The sequence below is a fragment of the Dermacentor albipictus genome, chromosome 8, assembly GCF_038994185.2.
Source record: "Dermacentor albipictus isolate Rhodes 1998 colony chromosome 8, USDA_Dalb.pri_finalv2, whole genome shotgun sequence".
NCBI lineage: Eukaryota > Metazoa > Arthropoda > Arachnida > Ixodida > Ixodidae > Dermacentor > Dermacentor albipictus.
In genome coordinates, this window is record NC_091828.1 from 123,071,132 (window position 1) to 123,093,995 (window position 22,864).

Here is a 22,864-nt window from a genome sequence, read left to right on the forward strand (position 1 = left end):
GGAACATTTAGTCTTTCGTAAAATATATATTCCTCTAAACGCGTAAGTTACAACCTGTTCCGTTGCATTTCCCTACGCAGTTCTCGTGTGAAATTTTGTACCATGAAACTTTTTTTTTAGTTAGGGCAAGAATTAGCAGCGGTCAAACAGAATATGCTCTTCCATTTCATGTTAACGCAACGTATACCGCGCATGGTGAAAAAAAAAAAGAAATAGTGCACAATTTTATATTTACTCTGCCTTTGCTTATCAAGATGTGCTCACAAAATAAACAGTATGACAACTGTATCTTGAGGAAATCAGGGCAGCGAGAAAACCCTTGTGAAATGCGAAGCTAGCACCCACGAGGAAAATTAAGCACCCACCTTTTGCGGAATCTGGTGTCTCTAATTGAGGTTGCTTGGTTCGTTGCTGATCATCATCTGTGTACCTTATCTTTGGGTGCCTCCGCTATAATTGACAGTCTGATGGCAAATACTACTGTATTATTTCATCTAATGCATCCACGCCTACTGGAAACGTGACGCACGCTTCTTGCTCCTTATCAGCGTAATGAGTAATGATGGAAGTCTGTATCTGTAGAAAAGAGGGGCGCGGGGTGTGAATCATCTATTAGCAGGCTACGTAAGCAGTTTTAGCCTGCATGATTGAGACATTTTGGCGTTAATTTCCTGGCAAGCACATACGCTGCAATGCGCTTATTTGAAAGGAGCCGTGGCATATGCTTATCTGGGTGCCAACCCCACCCCGTCCGCTTCGGTTAAAGGCAGCGATAAGGTCAGTTCGTCACACCACGTTGATGAAATACATTCCAATGATTTATTAAATTGCCGCGCGACTGGTCGCTCGAGTCACTTTGCGTGTATTCGCGGGCTTCTTTCACGCTCGGGAATAAACTATTATGTAGCACGTATTGAGAAACGGTAAACAGTATCGGGAGTTTTTCGTGTCACTTTACAGTTTTATCATTAACACTTTTCATCCCAGTATAACATTTGAAAATTTGATTCAATAATTAGCACTAATTACGTAATGAGGCGGAGTAATATATATATATATATATTATATATATATATATATATATATATATATATATATATATATATATATATATATATATAATATTTTTTTTTTACTTTATGTTCACCCCCATCCCATACCCCTGTATGCCCTGAGGCATTAAACAAAAATATATATAGTTTGAGTATCTCCAAATGACGGCAACAACATTACCTTGCTTCTGTCCAGCTACGTGGAATTCGCACATTTTTAAACTCTGGCTACAGCTAGCTGGAACACCCTGTATAGGCCTCTCAGGGACGTCCGCGTCTTTCGTTCTATACTGATTCACTTTGTTCTATCTAGTCATTGTATTGGTAACATTTATTAAGTTTGAGTTCCGGTCTTCAGTGCACTTTCCTTTTGTTCTCACGAATGGTTCGATATTTAAAGCGCGCAGGCTCCTTTCCCAAGCGTACCACTCCTGAATTGATCGAAGCACAAGGCTCATTTAAATCAATGGGTGGCTGCCGGTAGTTTGAGCTAATTTCTTACATAGTTAAGAGCTAGACAAGAACATATCTCAGAAACTACGACAGTGCATGAGGTCGACGGCGGAGAAGCTGATGAGAGCCTCCACTGGTGCCTTGCCTGCGGTGACATTTTCGCTTCGAAACTGTGATCTCTTCCATGTGAATGACTCTAAAATGTGCACTGGATGACTTCCCTCAATGCACAAAAATTATCAGTGTTTGGTTGATACTTCATCTTCCCCTGCCTACCCCCTCCCCTGATGGACCACTTTCACATGACCTAATGTTTGGACGATGCCGGACTATAAATCTGGTAGGGGTTGCTTGAGTAGGAAGTCGTGCGAATAGAATAGAATACGAATGTTCATGAAAAATGCCAACAAATAAGTTTTTTTGATTTCTGATCCAAGTGATATCGTTACGAATTGTATGTCAGGTCAACTTAGAACGCTGTAAGTGATTAACCAAGAAAATGTTGCTGATATCTGGTGCAAGGCAAGAAACAGCACCTCCCAGATGCCCTTGATAGAGTGTTGCGGTTCCTAAAGGAGCTGACGACAATACCACTCATCGTTTTGAAGGAATCCCAGGATGAATCGCTTTGCCGAAAGGCGGCGAATTCTTAGGTTTCCTAAGGCGTCACACCTGGCAATTAATCTGAAGAATTTACTTGCGCCGCTTGTTTGTACAGGAACTGAATCATCTGCGCAACAGTTCCGGTTCTCCTGCAAGTATGGCTCGGAAGAGCCCCTACTTGCATCATTCTTTCTTCCTGTAAGCTGCAGGAACTGTTGCACCTTATAACGCTCGAGCAAGACAAAATTTTGAGCAGTTAATGCTCATTATCGAAACGAATGCGTATCGAATAGCAATTCTACTTCTTAGGACATCAAGGTTTTGCATGATTTTTAATGAGTACAGGCATCGACTGTGGTCTGCGAGTAAGAAGAAAATGAGTAACAGGGGGGAACAACGGTACGTGACTGAGACGAGCGAAGCGTTCTCAACCAACATTTTATTACGCAGTATTTCATCTGTCTTACTCACGTCCCGTTGCCCAGCGCTGTTAACCGTTTCCTTCAGACATGCATCAAACAGCCCGAGTTAGCACGTTATTGTAATTTATGAGTAGACTCTCTTTTTATGCGCTTCGCATTTTCTCTCCGTCATAATCGTCACCCATCTTGGTCCTCTTTATTTCCCTCTTCCCCTGTTATCAGCGCAGAGTAGCTGGTGAGATGAATGCGTTTCACGGCGAGCTCTCTGCCTTCATTATCACTAAATGTTGCTCTTTATTTAAATTTATCTACGTAGGTTCAACAAGAGGCGTGAAACCATTGGCCCTCGCTCTTCCGATGGTCCCATCTTCGTAGGCGAGTAAGTGGCGCTCTTAAACAATTATAACGGCATATGCTCGAAACTATGGTGCGGTGTCTGCGAATGCGGCGGGGTTCGACTAGTGGCCTGTATTTCACTGTAGGTCGCCTGAAGTGTGCTATCGGCTTTGAACATCCGTAATACTTATCTCTCTACGCCCATGGTTATTGCTAACTTGCGTCATCTTGCAACAAGTGCTCTGTCATGAATCACATTTTCATTACCGCATATTTTTTATATTTCTAGAGCAGTGAGTTCTGTTGGCCGGCAATAAAAAACTCTCCAATACCCAGGTGTGCTGCTTTTTAATGTGCAATATAAGGAATCAACCACTTGTGTCTGAGCTGTTCATACATGTGCACATGTCTTAGTTTATCCCGTGCCTTTCGTGCGCGTTTAGTTCCAAAGGAAGAAAAGCTTCGCCGCCACTTTTATTACTACAGTTTGATCTGCCTCCATAAAATATTGAACGAACCCTCATTTCACCCAAACTGAGTTTTCCTTAAGCTTGTTGGTTGCTAGTCGCTGATGGCGTCGTGGTCCCCGATCTTGTGTTGTTCGGGTTAGCTTTATTTGCCCTGCAGTGACCTCAATTTTTTTTTCGCTATTGTACATTCGGCGTTGCATCACTGCGGCTGAAACAAAAACAAACAAGGGACAGAACAAGGCGGGAAGTCGTTTAGGCCATAAGTTTGAACGATACACTTTAATGACGTTACTCGTCTGGCGAGCACCTGCTCAGGCACATTCACCGAGAAGAATGAAAGCGCGTGCTAGTCCATGGGCTGCAAATGCTCCTTGCGACGCTTCGGCAGCCGAGCTGATCGCGTGTTCATAGCACGGGCTTGCAGAAAAACTTGCAGTGGTACAGCGTCGGCCAGCCGTACGGTCCGCACCCACTCGTCTCAATGTCAATGCACCCTTGCCACACAGGCTCGAAGAAGAATAACCGGACTGATTTCTCAGGCGTCGGCAGTGGGCAGCCGCCTGGCGGTTGGCGGCAACTGTAAGCCGAGCAGACGCTCATCGCTTGCAACAAGAACGCTGTAAGGAAAGAAAGAAATGACGTCTTGCACGAGGCGCCTTAAAAAAATGCAGGTACGTGAGATTTTCTTATGCAAGATTGAGATTTTTTTTGTCCACAATTTAATAAATGCCTTCACGCCTGTTCTTCGCCCAGGTTATTGCTCTTCACCGAAAAGCGCTCTTGAAGTAAAAACACGATATTTAAGGAGTGTATGCATCTTATTGGCATGTCAGCAGCTCATCACAATTTCGCTCTTTATAACTGTTAAAGATGCACAAATCTAACTGCTCTTTTGTGCAGGAGTTCGTATTGCTCATTAGTAGGTAACGACAACAGATTAGGTTCCAGTTCTTCCTGAAATATTTAGCATTTATAATGAGGCGTGTATAAACATAAGGAAAGTGCTTTTTAACATTTAATTGAAGTTCAATTGAAAGCAGGTCGAGAAAGCTTCCCGTCACAAAAATCAATTTGTGCCTGAAGAAAAATGTCCAGAAAGATCAAGTGAGGTACTTAACGATGTGACGCAATATTGGTAATACAAGTAATAAACCCCTTGAAGCCGGTAGATGTGGTGCCGATTGTAAACATCGGGTAACGTAATGAAGTTTCTCTAGTGGCAGCCAGTTCCCGCATCTTTTGTGCCGTACCATTTAGACTACGATGAACACTGACTGTATTCTGAGCTGCGCCTTTCTTTTTGCTTGGTATAACTGGTGTAAGGACAAGAAATGTAGGCATTGTGTACACGTAATAACTTACTGCACTGAATATTTGAAATATAACAGTACTACGAATTTAAAAAAAAAATCAAGGAAATCTGAAGTGCATAGCTTGGATGTAAAACAGAAGGGGAAGCAAAGGAAAATCGAAGTATGTACTTGAGTCAAAACTATTATTGGAAGTTACAGAGACCCGGTAATGCTGTTCAATGTCCATCTTGAAGAGACAGAGTGCACGAAGCGTGCCGCTCCCGTGCAGACGAAGGAATGATGCTGATTACCAGCTTCCCTCGTTAGGTGGCTGTGAAGAATGCGCCTAGCAAACAACACAGTAAATTATGCCACTTGGCGACCCCGAACTGCGCGGGGGAGTCTGGAGGGACGGCACAATGGAGGGCTCCCGAATAGTTGTGACCACCCGCGTTCCATGAATGTGCACCCCAAATACGATGCACGAGTGCACGACTGCTTTTTTTTCTTTTGCATCCCCCCCCCCCCTTCCCCAACGAGATGTGGCCACGCATTGAACCTGCGACTACGTGCTGAGCAGCTCAACGTCATAGCCACTGAGCTCCCGCGGCAGGCAGGCCAAGAATACAAAATGCTTTATGAGAACAACTCAAGGCATCTGACGCTAGAAAATGAGTGTTTCGTTCACTTACGGATGAGCAGCAAGCCGGTTCTAAAGCACACGAACTTCATGCCTGGCGGCTGCAACCGTACCACTGATAGTGCACCGGAAGACTACCGTAGCTTAGAACAATGGCGAAATAGAGGTACAACGGAGGAGGCGCAGCGGAAAATGATAAGATACGTACACGTCTGACAATGAAGTATGACGCGCTTGTAATCGAAAAAAAATAAATAAATGGAATTGTTTCGACGTCCATTGAGCTTATTCTCAACGTACCAAATTGTGGGCTAACTGCCACCGGAAAGGTTAGTCGGGAAAGAAAAGTAAGTATGAAATGCAAGACAGCTCGAAACCTTACATAATTTGAGAGCCACCTCGTCGTACTAAAAGGGAAAATGTGGCTATATATAAAATTATGACAGCTATACTTATGCGTTATGTGTGGCGAACTTCGCTGCAATTCATTTGCTTATCTATCTCTCTTTTCTTTTATGAAGACAGCGCCATCAGAAGGGATAGAAAAGAGAAGAATCCCGCTTTACGATAGTGCGCCGTTGAAATTGGACGAAATATCAGGTATCCTCAATTTTTGATCTCCCGCTATTGGCATTTAGCGGTTTGAATAGGCACGAGAGCATATTGATTGGAGACGTTATCAACAAATTAAATCTACCATGTCAAAGGAGCGGAGCAGCCGGCGTTAACTATAGGCACAAACCTCCGCTTAAATGCAGCCAATAAGAAAAGTCTATCTCGCGTAGAGGGACTCGGCCTGTTTGCGACTCTACTAATAAAACAAACGCCTTTGTTTGCTTGTTGGTTTCCTACGGAAAACCAGCTATCAAATGAATACCATATAGGTGCTAGGTTTTTTGTAACTTCAAAGCCTACAATAAGACTTCACTATTCATATAGAAGATCGCTTTTTATACTCTTTTGTCTTAGTAGTCAGCATTATACCTTAAATATAGCGTAAGAACCACAGAGCTTTAAGAACCTGTTCTTTGAATAATTGCGAGACTTGGTTCTCTGTCCCTTTGTTTATCATTAAATGTCCAGCTGAAACAGCTTCGTTCCTTGAATAAAAATAAATAAATGCACACATTGCAACCTTCGGCTAACATCTGTGAACAATGACGCCTTATATGGTCCGCTGGATGAAAAAATGTAAGTGACGAAAATGTAAATTTTTAGGGGAACTTTTTCCATGACAGGGACAATTTCGTGGGGAAATACATTTTGAACTATATTTAATCCCCTTGTTATTTTACGTATAAGCAGTAGTGGCATGCGACAGGGGAAAAAAATCAAGAAAAAGAAAACACAAAATTCTAACATCTAGCATAAATGAAAGGAGCTGAGATGTGGTATGTAGCTCCCGTAGTTCACGAGAAAGGAAAGCAATCATTTCTCTTTCACACGATCTAGGGGAACGAGATCACCATCTGGTGCCCCAGCAGATGTGAAGGTCAGGTCGAGGGTGCTTTGCAAGAGGCCATCGATGAGAGGGAACGGTGTCTCATCCCCACCGGGCTAAGGTGCTCGCGCGCTAAATCTGAGCTCCTAATCTACAAGAAGAGGCCCAGACACGGTCCTCACCGGTCCTAGAAGCCAGCAACGGAGAGCCACATTACGTTATTCACCGGTAACGGCTCCCCAGTTCCGCAGGTGGAAACTATTAGGGTCCTAGGATTGTTTATCGAGTCTAACGGGGCCAATGGAGCCGCCCTCAAACGCATTTGTTCCAGGATCGAAAGCGCCCACGGTCTGATCCGAACAATCGCCAACAGGTACCGCCGAATCAGGGAGGGCAATCTGATCCGGATTATCCAAGCGTTCGTGCTATGGCACGTCGCTTATTCGACGGCTATGCAGAACCGGCTCGTGTCCGAGCGCAACAAGATGAATGCCTTAATCAGAAGAGTCTTCAAGCTTACCCTCGGTCTTCCCGTCCGAACGCACATAGAAGACCTCCCCAAGTTGAGAATCCACAACACGTTCGAAGAAATTGCTGAAGCCAAGAGTTTTCTCAGTTTGTCAGACTCTCTGGTACTGCACTGGGCCGAGCCGTACTTGGCCTGCTGGGACGTTCCCCCACGGTCGTCGGTCCCGACGCTATGGAGCTGTGCAACGACGTAAGATCTAAGATTTCCGTACATCGGATGCCACGTAATATGCATCCGACCTACAAAGAAGGACGAAGACGAGCCAGAGATAAAGCTCTGCTCACCAGTGCCCGCTTGGACAAACATATAACATGCTTCGTAGACGCTGCTTCGTACGCTTAAGAAGCCTTCTCCTCAGTGGTCATCGACTGTGATTCCGAAGTCTTCAGCTGCGTTACCATCCGCACTTCTAGTTACTGCGTTACAGAGCAGGTTACACTTGTTCTTGCATTGATGGATGGTGTACATGAAACGATTTATTCAGACTCCAAGGCCGCTATCAGGGCCTTTGAGATGGTAATGGTGGCTCTCCAGGCCCTACGTATCATCCAAACATCACTAATTGGCCTAGTTCTCTGCGCACCTTGGAACTATTGAGGGTGCCTCGTTCCACCCCAACGAAGAGGCGCACTCGACTGCACGAGGTTTGACTGACCGTGCGCTGGGTAACGCGTCCTCTCCTGGGCGACCCGAACCTCTCTGCTTGTACAACGAGATCTGCAAGCATAATTATTTATCAAGAAGACTCCTGTCTTTGCCTCACTCCTCGCGGTGCAGGGCCCAGGCAGTCACTCTCAAACTTCCACAAACAAGCACTTACCCGAGACGTGCGGCACTGCGCACAATATACCCCGAACGGTTCCCACGCTCGGACTGCCCCCTGTGTGATGTTTATGCGGACTTCGAGCATGTCGTGTGAGGCGGCGCCTCTGCCGGTCCCCCTTTCACCGAAGAGGAAGTGATGAAGCTTATTAAGGCCCAGAACCATACCTCTCAAATCCTGGTAGTCCAGAGGGCCAGCGAGAGGGCCGTCACGTTTGACCTGATGGTTCCCGAGTGGGTCTAACCTGGTGACGTTGAGTTTACTAGCGTCTGTAGTGGACCGAATAAAGTTGTTTCACTCACTCACGGCCAAGAATTGAAATGTGCAGTTAACTCCAAGTAGAATAAAGGTATCGCGGAACAAACGTGTACGTAGAGGATGCCAAGAACCGCAAACGAAATATATGCCCGCACCGCGTCGCTCTCTCCCAACGACCCCTCAAGGCACAGCACATATAATAATTTGGAGCTAGAGCTTCTAGAGATGAAGTGCTAGGTACATTTTAAGGGATCTTGCATTACAAGAACAAACTATGATACAAATACTTGCATATTGGCTGTAGTGAGTAAAGATACCTTCAGCACACTGCAGTGGCTACGACGCTGGGCAGCTCAGAACGAAGCAATGGTGACCGCATTTCCCAGGCGACGGAATGCAATAAACTCTCGTGCACCTGCATTAACAGTAATGTCTCACATACGCCAGCTGGTAAAAATTAGGCCGGAATTCCCCAAAACAAAGCCAAAAAACATGGATGGTTGGATTGATGGACGTTATGAGCGTCCCCTTTGGAACGGGGTGGTGGGTTGCGCCACCAAGCACTTATTTTATTGCCTAACGTCCTACCTATGCTAAAAAAAGAAGAAAAAAGAGAAGCAAAAAAAAACCCACGCTGAATTCTCAGAACCGAAGTTTCGGAACCCCTATCGTGAACTTTGTTTTTGTACGCCTCCGTTGCTTGTCCTTTCCCTACTTTTCTTCCCTACTTTTATTGTTTGTCGTGATCTCGCTTCGAATAGTGATGAGCTTGCCTTTGAGTTATCATAAATTGGTTATTTCCTCATTCCGTTTTTCCCTCTTAAGTGGTTACTCATGGCAGCTTTCTTTTCCACTGCCGCCACACATGAGAATATTTTAGCCTCTATGACTTTCCACTTGACGTTCTTTGTTGCTGTCTTGCTCCCCCTACAGGCCGCATACTTGCTGGTAAGCTTCCTAGTTATTTTCCTCCACTGTGAATCAGTGTTTTTTCTGTACAAATACCTGAACACTCCCCCAACCCATTTACTTTCATCCATATTCCTCAGTCGTTCTTTACAAATAATTTTACGGTGAGCTTCCCTCACTTTAAAACTTGTCCAGCCCACATCACCCTGCCCAGCTTCATTTGTAGTCTTCCCGTGAGCGCCCAATGTGAGGCGTCCCACTGACCTTTGATTTGCATCGAGTCCTGATTGTACCCCTGATTTCAATCAAGCAACCAACCGCATTTCTAAATGTCGACGTTCCGCCTCGGTACCACCCCAGGTGTTGTGTGAGGGTAAGGGGCATTGCCGCTACACCACGTCGCCCTCCCTTTTGGATGCCGGTGTTATCCGCACTTCCCTTAACTGTGCAAGCCCTCGCCTGCACTCCAACTGCGCCTCCGTTATCGCTGTAAAACGTCATGTTTGAAAAAAAAAATTATCCGACGATTACGATACTCCCTAATGCGAAATTTGAGCGCAGCTCTATACGTGTTTCCATTTCGCGATATTTTGAAGCAAAGAATTTGAGAGAGACATGTAGCAGGGTCGGTAATGGTCGAAAATCTGATCTGCGGATCAAGCGAGCCGGCGTTTATACATGACTCGTCAAAGGTTCCAGTGTGATCGCTGGTGCCGCAAGGCTTCCAGAAAGTACTATACAATTCGCATAGCGCATACAATCAGATTAAGAAACAATCTCACACAATAACAACCAAAACAAGCGCGAACGAGACCGACCCAACAGAACCAAACAGGCGCGGGCGAGAGCTTTGGCGCGAGCAGACGATAGTACGAAACGAGCGGATCGGCTGAGACCAGACACGAGTGCGCATCGAGCCGTAAGGAGGGTCCGCATGACACCAGCATCGCGCGCGCACGTCACTGAAGGGGCCGCTCTCATTGGTCTCCGCCATTCGCGGCTCGCGTCCTTCGTCTCCCACTCCAGCGAAGGGGGGCGGAGCTGGTTACGAGGCCGACGACAACGCCGACGCGAAACCCAGGAAAGGACGCCAAAGAGCTGCGCTCTAAAAAGAAAATGATTCGAAAGGAAAAACATTGGCGCTGGGGAGGTTCGAACCTACAACTCTACGAGTGCCTTAGCCACTGTGCTTAACCGACGCCACCTATAGACACTAGGCTTGTGCACTCTATGCCATCATGCTACTTGGACCGAAATTGCCATTGCCAAGCCCTGCGTGACGAAACCAGTGACGTCAAGATCACCGCGGCTTACTCGGGAGCGTCCCCGTTAGATTCTACGGCAGTCGGGCAAGGCAGCATGACATCAGGGATCGATGTGCGCCGGCCTTGTGCTGTCTAGGAGGCGTTAGCCAAATATCTCAACGGGGTCTCTTGCTTGCAAGGAGTTCATAACTCAAAGACCGCTCAGCTGCGTTCGATTGGACGTCATTGGTTTCTCAAGTGCTTAGGTGGCCTCGGATTTTGTACCACAAGCTACTCTCGCTAGTTGTAGCAGCGTTGGAAGCGTCCTAGCTTCTGCGTCCTCACTCCCTTTGAAGAAGCGGCCTGATGAGACGGTAGAACTCTTAGAAACTAGTTTGATGCATGTTTTTTTCTTGTTAGTTATTGTCCCTTCTAATATTTATCGTCACATCGAATACGCGCCCACAGATTTTACAGACTATAATTTTGAGGTAATTTTTGCTGCCAGTATCATCTACATAAAACCACCTTACACAGGCAGTGTTTTATAACATCGTCTCGCAGCTTCGAGAACATCGTTCTGATGCAATTTTCACTACTTGACAATTTGACCATTACAAATCGCCCATCAATCATATCTATAATCGACTGTCAATTTTTCCAGGTATTTTGTCGCTTCTGGCCACCCATCTGGCCCATGTGTTGGCACAAGACTGCTATAAGAGCCGATATGGTAAGTTACCTTGATTTTGCATATTAGAATATTAATAAGCGTTAAATATAGGGTAGCCTTATTGTTCCAACTCCTAAAGCCTCCGTTCTCTGTCTCAAGGCCCGATTGTGTTGTTACTAATTATTAAGGAATAACAGGTGACTGTCTATTTCGCGCGTATCTTAGTGTGACTTCTTGTAGTTTTGCTAGTGCGGACAAAGCTCATTCCAGTGACGCTTAGTGCGTAAGCATAGTAATTGTTCTTACGCTAATTAGAACAGGCGCATCGGGGAGCCGTCAACGGTATCCACAAGCTATCAAAAAATTATACCGGCTTTCACCAACATTTCGTGACAGTCTATACTCAGGAACACGCGCATACTTTCTTTCCGCACTTCCATGAAGTTGTGCTGAGCAAAACGAAAACAAGGTAAAAGCAGGAGCCGACGTTTCGACAATTGGACTTCTCTTCTTGAAGCCGACGTATTCTTTCCTCGCCACAGTATATATAGGTGGGGTTCTTTTTAAGTGGAGAGGGCTTAAGGCACCCATCCGCCTTACGCCCTCTCCCCTAAAAAGAACCCCACCTGTACTAGCGTCGCGAGGAAAACATATGTCGCCTTGAAGCAGACAAGTCCACTTGTGGAAACGTTGGCTTCTACTTTCGCCTTGTTCTCGTTTTGCTTATCGTCTTGACTTTCCATCTCCTGCCTTCCGTGTTTTCCCTAAAGTTGTGCTTGTGGCGTAAAGCACTAGGCAATAAAGGTTACTTTTTGGCATAGCATTGTGGCGGGAAATTGCATTGTCAAAGGATGTGAGAGCAATCGTATGTATTTAATTATTGTCAAAGAGGGGTCCACTTAGCCGCATAGTTTTCTTTGCCTAGTCGAGCACATTACTTGAGCACACTAGGTATCAATATAAACGGGCCACAAAAGAAGACAGCTGAGAATGGCGATGCAAGTACACGAGCATATATATCAGCATTGTCCCAAAGTGCATGTGTGTGACTTTGGGTAATGAAATTCACAGGAATCACTAAAGTGATAGGTGTTATTTGATGGTTTGTATTATTCTGACGGGAAATCTAACAATGCAAAAGCAACGATAGTTATCGATGGTGAACAGCATCGAGTTCTATTATTAGCCTTCATACCAATTAATAAATAGACACACATTTGCTATCAGTCTGGTCGGAAACATTTAAACCTCTCTCACCATCCCCCCTGCACCCCCCCCCCCCAAAAAAAAAGAGCTACAGTGAGGCATTATGACCGCTCGGCGGCCACCTCTAATGTCTTTTAGGCATTCGGAAGCACCTTCACTCTCCCGACTTTATTCATTTACTTAAAATATATTGCTTCGCATTGTTTTTCTGCAGTAGCAAGACACAATCTCGCCGATCTGCTTTAGGTTGCCGTTGCGATGCTTGGCCATTTGAGAGACGCGCACGTTTATGCAATAAGCGCACCTGTAGAAAGCGGGCACAAAAGTAGCGTATCTCCGTGTGCAATTATGCCGAAAGCAAAATAAGTCCAAGCTGTGCCATATTTATAGACGGATCACTTATTATGCATACTTGCGTCGCAGTAAGCCATCTGTTATTTTCACTTCAATGTATTTTTTGAATGTAATTACCTATGCGAAGGTGATGACGCAGAATACATGTTACATATGGCGATCACACTGGTTCAGCTTCCGAAGTGAGTTTTCCCTTAACTCGGATAAAAAATTATTTCTTAAATTTTTTTTTGCTATACGTGGTTGTTCACCTTGTCAATATGATTTCCCTAAAGTGAACTTTGTCGCTATGCAAATCGGCGAAAAACATTAAGGGTAAATCGGTTTCTAAGTACGTCTGAAAGTATATAAATAATTAAGTCATTGCCCTCAAGCAGAAGTAATGTCACTGTGCAAGTCATTGTGCGAACAACACAGCTTTTCTGCTCGAAGCCATATTCAGAGACGTACATGGCCAGCTCACATTTATTTTACTCTGCGTGAAAAATAGATTTTTACAACTACAAGGTGCCGAGATTGACGGGCAACATTACCGGAATCGTAAGGAAGTCCAGCGCATCCCCCTCCCCCCTTAAAGAATGTAGCGGTCTTAAAACAGTGTGCGAGTTTGTGACAACAGTAGAAAACATGGCCAACAAATTTTTCATGCATTCAGTGCACTGACGTCGCACTACCACGCTTACGCGCTTACTCAAGAGAGAGAGATAGATAGATAGAGAGAGAGAGAGAGAGAGAGAGAGAGAGAGAGAGATTTACAGGAAAGCACAGAGGTCGGCCTGAGCTAGAACTTGATCTGGCCTTCTCGACACTGGGCTAAAGGGATGGGGAGGAAAAGTGCTGATGATTGATGATGATAGCATGAGGAAGGGATGCGTACATACAAGTTCACAGAGTTGAAGCATCTCCAAAGTGGTGCGTGCAGCCAAGTTGCTTGGAGAAAGGCTGTAGCGCTGTTTTTATCAGGCCAAGGTCCTAAAAGAAATTCGTCTGATAGCGGCCTCTTATCGACGTTTGCAATGGAAGAGACCAGTTGCTGTCGTTCTTGCGCATACGCGGGACACACGACCAATACATGATCAACTGTTCCTGGTACCTCACAGTATTCACAGTTGGGATTCACACCGGATTCACCTTGGTGTTACATTCACCAACCGTCATAGACATCTGATAGTTTGCAGTGATACGCGCTTACTCAACACTTGCAACAAAGGATATATTTATGCACTCATTTTCTGTCTTGCGTTGCGAAGCTCACGCAAACACTCTACCGCAGGGTATTTACCATGTGACTCAGGCCATAGTTGCTCCGCTTATGATCATGTTACGGGCAAAGTTTCATGCATTCGCGGCTGTGTGAAGTGTTACGACCGGCTTGTCGTGCTCAGCGCTGGGAGTGCGTGTACGCTTGGCCGAGATTTGCCTGTCCTGATGCTTGTTTAATGTTTCAGGGTGCGCTAGTTTTGCCAGATTCAGACAAATATTCAGTTCAAACGGCACACAAATCGGCATCGCAGCGAGAGATACGAACGATAGATGTGTAGTAGCTGTGCGCCGTTCGTAGGCCGAGCAAATTCACAAAGGAGACTGTTTGGGCATGTTGGTAGGACACGAATGACTCTTTTTGTGCACAAGGCGACGGCGACGAAGAAGAGGCTGATACACACGGGTGCTGCACTCGTGTCTCAGCCTCTTCTTCGCCCCAGTATTGAGCGCAAGAAGAGACATTCACACCTTGGCGTTGGCTTGTCGAAATTGGTTCTCAGCACAGCAGTACAATCATAAGTCACGTTCCGCGGGCGCCTTCATGTCAGCAGTGCCACATATCGGTCATCGCGGCATTACATCAGGACTTTCTGGCGTGTCTAAGCTTTTGTTTTCTCCACATGTCGGATGAAATATTGTGTAGACCTGGACCTATCCCCCCCCCCTTTTTTTACACAAGGCTTATAATCTCTCGCTATATGGAGATGTCCCTAAGGTCGATGGCACTGGACCATAAGATGCGATTATCGTTTGTAGAAGTTGTATGCTATGTTTAGCCTTGCAGTTCGATATACACATGTTTTGAATTTTGCGTGTGACATGCACAGAGGCCTTCGCCAGTAAGGTATCCTATATTTCAGGTGGCGACCCGCCTACGAAAGACCTAGGTGAGTCTAAAATGCATCGCAACAAGCCTAACTGTTCACGTTAGCTTCGAGCTCAAGGGCGTTCTCATAGCGTAAGGGAGAACAATCGCCGTTGAAAAAATACTCAAAGTTGACTTAACCTGCCTTACTCTACTTTGCTGCTGCATATGCTTTATCACAAGAGGCAATAGCTTATTCCAGTATCTTGCATTTATGTATTCAGTCGTCTGTACCGATATTGTTCGAACAAAACGGAAAACATCAGACCGTCCCAATTGTATATAAGCGCCATTTTTATGCGAGTAATAAGCGCAATGTTCTGCTCTCAGAGTGGGAATGAGATAGCCAAACATGTACACTCGCTATGTTTCAGAGCAACTCGTCTGATGCCGCTTATTTGTACTTCAAAAAATTGTTTGTTGATGTAGTAAACGAGGATTATTAATAAGAAGCCACGCATTTCCTGTTTGCGGACAGCGCGACGTTGCAACTACTCCCCGACAGCGTACAGAATACTTAAACGCGCCATAAGCCACTTTTTTTTGGCACAATTTTTTTTACTCTATGCACTGACTAACACATGAAATATTTGAATTAGTAAAGGCAAGGCGCAGAAGACCAGGACTCAATAAGAAGATGAACGACAGGACCGGCGCCGGTGTTCATCTTGAGTCCTGGTCTTCTGCGCCTTGCGTTTACAAATTGAAGCATGAACCAACTAGCTCAAGCAAGAGTTTTACTTGAACTTACTTTACATGAAATATGCTCGAAGCACTTTTCCCTCTCTTCACTCTTTGCTTTCGAAAGCGGCTGCCAGGACCAGCACGTTCTTAGAATACCTAAATGGTATTCCGTACTTCAAGCAGACGACATATGTGTCAATAGTATTGCTTAGAGGTGTGCATTGCATTCTAATTGCCAAATGAGGTGCTAATTTTGTAGAGGCACAAACGCCTTGTAGAGGCACAAGCTCAATTTTACAATAAAAAACTGTCTTTCGAACATTTTCAATATGTTTTAGTTTTTCTGCGTAAATGAAGAAAGACATCCACCGAATCGTGAATAATTCCTACAAAAGGAAAATTCGTCCTGGTTCGAGACGAGCTTTTCTTTCGAGGTACACGTATGGGTTTTTTTTTGTAGGAATTGCTACGATTTGGTGGATGTCTCATTTTTCTGTTTATTAATTTCTTTCATCCACCTTCAGGATATCTGCAGAACTATTACATTAAAGTTTTTCTGCGTGTATTGCTTTCTTATTTTTTTTTCAGTTTTGGCCGCTAAATGCAAGCCGTATGAAACATACGGATGTGGCGGTGCCGATCCGCACTGTGGAGAAAACAGATGTGGGGCGGGTCCAGAACCAGCAGGTTTGAATTGCAATTTAACCTGCATAAAGGGTTGCTGGTGTACCGGAAACTTGTACCGCCGCCCGAAGGACAACCTGTGTGTCACCAGCAACGAATGCTGAGTGCTATCCTAACCTCCGTATTCAGAAATGCATCTTAACTTGACGCCCGAGCTTGACTCAATTTCAATGGCCCCTGTCGTGAACGCATCAAAGGAATCTCAATGACCGTCTTGGGCGCGTTCAAACAAGGCATCGTTTATATTAAGTCAAGCAAGGGCTTCAAATTAAGATGCATTTCGGAATACGGGGGTAAGACTAGAGAACTATTTTACTACATGTAATAAGAAATACTGATCAATGTTTTGTTTCCCAGTTCACCAAACAAACGCTTCATGAACGTGCTAACGCTAGGCAAACCTAAAGCATTACAGCATTAAAGACGTTTCACAAGCATGGGTGGATATTGTATGTAACGTAGAAAAAGAAAACGCAACATCCGAATACTGCGACTGTGATTTTTGGAATCTATGCAAGCGGAAGCATAGTTTCCTGCTTGAATAATTAGCAATTCTAGTGCGTCAAGAGCAAAACTGGCTGTGAAGAAAAAAAAAGAGTTTGGCATTACTGGGAAGACCGCAGCCATAAAATTTAAATGTGTGACGCTGCTTGTTATGAAAGCTCAAATAGCAAGTGTCCGGCCTTTCCCATTAGGCGGCATAGAGGAGGCCGATAGCACTTCCCAGCACGCACTTTTAAATTGGTGTTGCTGCCATCAGGTGTCCGTATACTGTGCGCGATTGTGCACCTGAGCTGTCCGAGTCTTAACATACTTAGTTGCCCCTGCCAGTCCTCACTCGCCTACTCGTCAGGAGGTGTTGCTAACAGCTTTGCTTAGGTCATTCACGGTTTCAATAAAACAGTAATCTCTAAAGGTTGCGTTGTTTACGGATCAGATAAAACTCTCCCACGATCCTGCGTCGTCAAACTCACGCTGGGGAGAAGGAGGCGCCGATGCTCGTATTACTCACGGTACTCCCAAGCTCCATGAAGTGGTCCAGGTCCGAGTCTTGCCAACCGGATGGTCTGTTCTTCACGTAGAACGACTCGTAGACGATGTCGCACCACCCAATCTCCGGCAACAATCTCGACTCCGCGAAGTGCACGCCCACCGTACACAGAAGCGGGCCTCGGACAACTTTCGGCTCCTCCTCTGCGTGAACACGAGCGTTTCTCAGGTGTTTGAGCTGATTTGTAAACATCTTGCAGTTTTCGGATTATCTAGTTTGCGAAGACGTGGACGGCAGGTGATGATCGTGACGAGTTATTGGCATCCACTTTGAAACGAGGCGGCGAAAAACAGTCACCCTGTCTGCTTGAGTTGATCAGGTATGCTATGCGAGCTTTTCATTCTAGAATTTCTGTATGCCGGCCCTTAATGTTTTTTTTTCTCTGCCTCAGATCTTCTGTATACACCTTGTAGCGCTCGCTATGTCTTTCTCGGATCCGGTCGTATATATCTCTTTCCTGCTTTCTTTTTTTTTCACTGATACTCTAAATGTATCTTATCTCAACGGCTGTCTCCTTCGTGGTTCCGTCCACTTTAACTCCAAGCATTTCTGGAAGGTGTACGTTATCTACGGGTCTCACTTTGTGAACCCCTTTACATTCCATTGAATGTGTTGAGTCCTCTCCGCATTTTTGTTGCACCCGCTGTGATTGTTTATTAGCGGCTACGGTGTTACGCTGCTAAGCACGTGGCCGCGGGATCAAATCGCGGCGGCCCCATTTCTATAGGGGTGATATGTTAAAAAGCCCGTGTCCCCTTCATTGGAGCCACGGTAAAGATCCCCTGGTGGCAAAAATTACGGCGAAGTCCCTCCCAACGGCGTGCGTCATAATCAAATCAAGGTTTTGGCACGTAAAACACCAGAATTCTGTTCAATTTTTGCTGCAGCCATCAGATGCGCAATCTTGTTGCGAATGTTTACTCCGGTATGTTTTTGTACTTAAACATTCAGCTCGAGCATCGAATAGAAAGACGCTGCCATTTGTGCTAACGCACAGATTTGCACTTCTAGTTTGTTTCTTCCCATTCTTGTAGATATCCATGATCCCTTTTGTTTTAGTTCTTTGCATGAAATTCACTGTTTTTCTGATGACTCTTGGTTGTCTGCGTACGCTTTCAGACACCCTGTATTTATTTGATTGCCAATTCATTTGCGCTTTTCCTCAATTGTGTGCCCACACTTTTCAGGTGCAGGTACTTGGGCACATTAGGCGCCCATTTATTTTGTGCGTCTTCCCGAGTATTTCCTCAAAACTAATTTTGCTTCGCGCTTCTCTGACTTAAGAGGAGACTGAACTCACTCCAACCTGCCCTGCCTCATTTGTGGTTTTAGCGTGGGCTCCTTAAGCCAAACGCCCTGCTTATCTTTCGGTATCTTTCAACCGCGACAAGATTTCTTATTTTTAGCACACAGTGGCATTTGCGAACTTTAGAGTTGGAGCCATACCTGCTTTCCAGATTCCATGCGTTACCTTATACTTATTGTGGCCCCACAGTGCTCCTTGTTTATTTATTGTGTAGCGAAGAGAGACGCTAGTGGGTTCAGCGCTACTGGCTCTAAACGCTAGTGGGTCGAGCGCTCCTGCTCAGCAATGGCTCTCGTGCTTGGAAGCTGTGACTGCCCTGCCCGTCGACGTTGCGCTGCTCCGAGCTGTGCCAAATAAACAACTTTAGAATTGCAACATTCCGCTTCCCCCTTATTTTCAGTGTATTTTGGTGGGTGCTTGAGTAAATCTTTCTTTGGGTTATGTATACACCGAAGTATCTATATTGCCAGACAATGAACATGACTTGCTGTTGAAGTGACCCAACGTAATTACTCGTCTCCCCCTTAAGGAATAAACACCTAACACCCAATAAACGCCAAATAAACACCTTTAGAATTGCAACATTCCGCTTCGCCCTTACTTTCAGTGTATTTTGGTGGGTGCTTGAGTAAATCTTTCTTTGGGTTATGTATACACCGAGGTATCTATATTGCCTGACAATGGACATGACTTGCCGTTGAAGTGACCCAACGTAATTACTCGTCTCTCCCTTGAGGAATATGATCCCCAATTACTCTGTGCTAAATTTTAGGCGTAGATTTCTCGTTGCGTTGCCATACATATTCGCAAGGCTGTGTAAATTTATTGCATTATTTTCTAATAGAAGCATGTCAAACTTTGGAAAAAAACTTCGGCTTGCTTACCTTGCCTTTAAGAGTCGTGTTAGAAGATGACGTCTGCGCGCAGTAATTCCAAGAAAAGTAAAGAACTGGCATTTGGATTGGAATAAGATAAGTGAAAGAAGCTAGAGAGCAAGTGAGAGAAGCTGACACCTTCTTTATGATTGTTAAGAGCACATGCGGTGTGTCACGTCTTGTAATAAGTTCAAGATACTTGTTCTTCTTCAATTACATTAAAAGAACGCGTGCATGGGAAGGAAGGCATAGTCGTGGATTTCGGAAGTTCAGGTGGCGCGATGGGATTAGGCAACTTGCTAGCATGGCATGGTGTTCTTTAAAATTACAGTAAAGAAAAGCACAGAATCACTTTAAACTGATAAAGTAGTTAACTCTATTTTTGTTGATTTTGATGCAACGAAATTATCATTACGAGAAAATTATGAAAGCAAAGAAAATTCCATGTTGTGGATCTCGCACCAAAATTTCAATACCGGGAGTCAGCTTGACGTCACAGGATTCGAAGTAGTACTTCTTTATTTGGGACGTCATGGGCTCACAAGAACTTCTTGACACTTGGTAAGTTCATCTCCTAACCCTTTCTGTAAACAATGCAGTCCCCCTTTGCCGTTAAAGAGTTAACTATCGGCAGCTATAGACACCGCCGAAATCTGTAACGTTGTGGCGGGCTGGTGCGAGCATTTCAAAGTGGTGATACTGCGCGTCTTGTTTGAACCTTTTCTGGCATATTAAAGCTCTTCCGGCAGTAATAGGGTCTTTTTTGGTATTGTACAAGTGTAATTTGCAATACAGCTCAGGGTAAGCTTTTTCTTTAGTGTGCCTTTAACGCGACATGTACCCTTAATCTGACCGTCTGGCTATGGTGTCGAGCTGGTAAACACACGTTCGCGGGATCAAATCCTGGCCACGGTGACCGCATTTCAATGGGGGCGAAATGCTAAAATACACGTGTACTTATATTTACGTGTACTTTTAAAAAACCCAGGGTGGTCCAAATTTCCAGATGCCCCCACTACGGCGTGCCTCATAGTCACATCGTGGTTTTGGCACGTAAAAACCCATAATTTTTTAATCGTACAGTCATAAACCTATTAGGCGTTTAATCACAGGGCAGAACGCATTACTTCAGGGCACATAGAACGGTAATCAAGGTAATTATCATGTTCGCTGGCAACAATTGTGCCCGTTGTTTCGTGATCTGCGTAGTTGTGGCAACGCAATGTCTGGCATTGGTAAAATTTTGCCGCTCTCACCGCTGATGCCATCGAAAGCTCGTACGAGACACGGACCGCCGGAATATATGACGTTGTCGCTTGAAGGCCTAAGTAAGTTCGCTTTCAAGCAGCCCTTGTGCCTACTGCCACAAATACCAACTGACCGTTCCAAGTTACTTACGCGCTGGCTGGGCTCCAAGGGGGAATCACTCTGAAGAGAGCACCGACGGGGTGGCCATTCTTGTTTCGCTGCTACTGCCGTTACGTCTAAATATGACACGTACTCAAGAGAGCTACGCGCAAGTAGCACTTACCCACAGGACAGTAGATTGGTCACGAAGCAGATGATTTCAAGCATTTTCGTAGTGTTTCGCGTAAAAATAATACAACACAGAAATATTGAAATTTGAAATATTAAAATAACGTGTCCAATACTTTCACTGCGGCAGTGAAAAATGGTGGCAGGCATTTGAGGAAACATGCTGAAGAAATGTCACAGAAAATGTTTTAACCTTATTTATAAAATGGGAAACGAAATAGGAAGTCACTTTTGAAACTTAACAAGGTAATCGTTTTCTGTATCCTGAATAAGCGACTGCCATTGCGACTCTAACATTAAATTCTCGTTTGCCACGCCTTCTTTTCTCGAAAGCTTGATTCTAATTTTAGCAGAGTTTGCATCTGCAACTGAATAATGTCCTTGCGTAACGGCGAATTTCCTAAGGATTGGAAGGAGTGTGCAAACCAATTTCATTGCATAGGTCAAGGTGATTAAATTCCCACAACGTAAATAGAATGCAGCAATCCGTTCAGAATTCAGAAATTCGTCGAAAGTTCAGGGAAGTAACATTGACACGAGAGGACTCACAAAAAAAGTAAGAGTTAGGTAGACAGGAAGAAAACGCCAAGCGGTGAGACAGAATGAAAGAAACAAATTCAGAGCTATTTACAGGAAGAAAACGCCAAGCGGTGAGACAGACTGAAAGAAACAAATTCAGAGCTATTTCACTCTCTGAAGGCGGATGACCCACGGAGCTGTATGCAACCATAAATAAAATAAAATAACAATACCATATGTCACAAAAATATGCACGGTGTTATGTTTATATGTATTTACGTTTATCTCGTGATCACAGTAACTATGGCTTTATTTAATTAGGAAGGAACAGCGCCAACTAAGACGATCACAAGAGGGGAGAACGACACAGGACATTGGCGCTTGTCTTGTGTCGTTCTCCCCTCTTGTGATCGTCTTAGTTGGCGCTGTTCCTTCCTAATTCAAGTATGCACCATCTAGCCCAAATGAATGTTCTCCTGAACTATGGCTTTATCGTCCCTACGATAGACGGCCATGGGCTCTGTGACGACACCGGACGTGTTCTTAGCGCACGTTAGGTCTATGCACGACTGATGGCGCGTCGTGGAGACATTTGTCTTGGTGCAACATTGAAGGCCGAACCTTTCCAAGAAAAAACGCCAAGAACAGCTTTCCGTCGGTATGAGACACATCGACGTTAAAGTCACCCACAATGACCATAGGAGTGTAGTGCACCGGGAGGTTCCATGCAAATGTGTCGATCATAAACTCTTCAAAGTCCCTCGCTGACGATTCGGGATGAACGTATAGGGTGGCCGCCATCGTTTGTGCCTACGCACATCACGAAACGCTGGAAACTATAGCCTAAGGCAGCTCCGCTGTAAAAATGAATTTATCGGCAATCCGCAAGCTATAAGAAGCACTGCGAAGGAGAACACGCGCCATCAACCCGAAGGCAGTACCAAGATGAAATTGCACAGCATGTTCTTCAGAAAGAATGTCCTTGTTCTAGACAACATCATTAGATTGACGTCCTTGTCTATTTAGATGGACGACACCACCACCGTTTACCCGGGCCTTGGGGCAGCCGGCACTATAGAACAAGAATATCCCTAGTAGCTCTATCGCTTTTCTCACTGGGAAACGCGTAGCATGTGCACATCAAAGCGTGTACAGGCTAACGGTGACCCGAGGGGAGCAATTGACATTTTAATAGTGCGGGTGGCACCAGATCGCCAAGACATCCAAGGGCTCGAAACTGGATCCAGATTTGTTGTCCTCGTTGTCCCTGTGGTATCCTGGATCCACGGCCAAAGTTTGCCAGACGACACGTTGTTTGTACTTAGCATTGGCTCAAATGCAAATGGGTGCGCAACATCGAGCACTCCTCCAGACAA

General features: G+C 45.0%; 2 protein-coding genes across 6 annotated transcripts in view; one reads left to right on the top strand and one right to left on the bottom strand.

Moving 5' to 3' along the window:
• The first annotated feature begins 3,870 nt into the window (after positions 1-3,870).
• The window catches only part of LOC135913004 (uncharacterized), a 156,088-nt gene continuing 137,094 nt past the window's right edge, over positions 3,871-22,864 (top strand). For 2 of the 5 annotated variants that reach the window (XM_065445629.2, XM_065445631.2), the window contains exons 1-3: positions 3,872-4,007; positions 11,137-11,205; positions 14,829-14,855. Coding sequence is in view for 3 of the 5 variants with exons in the window: in XM_070524388.1 (XP_070380489.1) it covers positions 3,972-4,007; positions 5,790-5,868; positions 11,137-11,205; positions 14,829-14,855; positions 16,106-16,204 (310 nt within the window). In the remaining 2 variants the exon portion in view is untranslated. Of the gene's footprint in view, positions 4,008-5,789; positions 5,869-6,419; positions 6,460-11,136; positions 11,206-14,828; positions 14,856-16,105; positions 16,205-22,864 lie in introns of those variants that run through there. The other 3 variants (XM_070524388.1, XM_065445627.2, XM_065445628.2) reach the window with 3 other exon arrangements.
• Positions 8,679-22,864, bottom strand: part of LOC135913006 (uncharacterized) — a 47,435-nt gene continuing 33,249 nt past the window's right edge. Inside the window, exons 13-14 of the transcript XR_010567871.2 lie at positions 17,214-17,395; positions 8,679-8,734 (exon numbers count right to left, since the gene is read on the bottom strand). The gene's annotated coding sequence lies outside the window, so the exon portion shown is untranslated. The remainder of the gene's footprint in view (positions 8,735-17,213; positions 17,396-22,864) is intronic.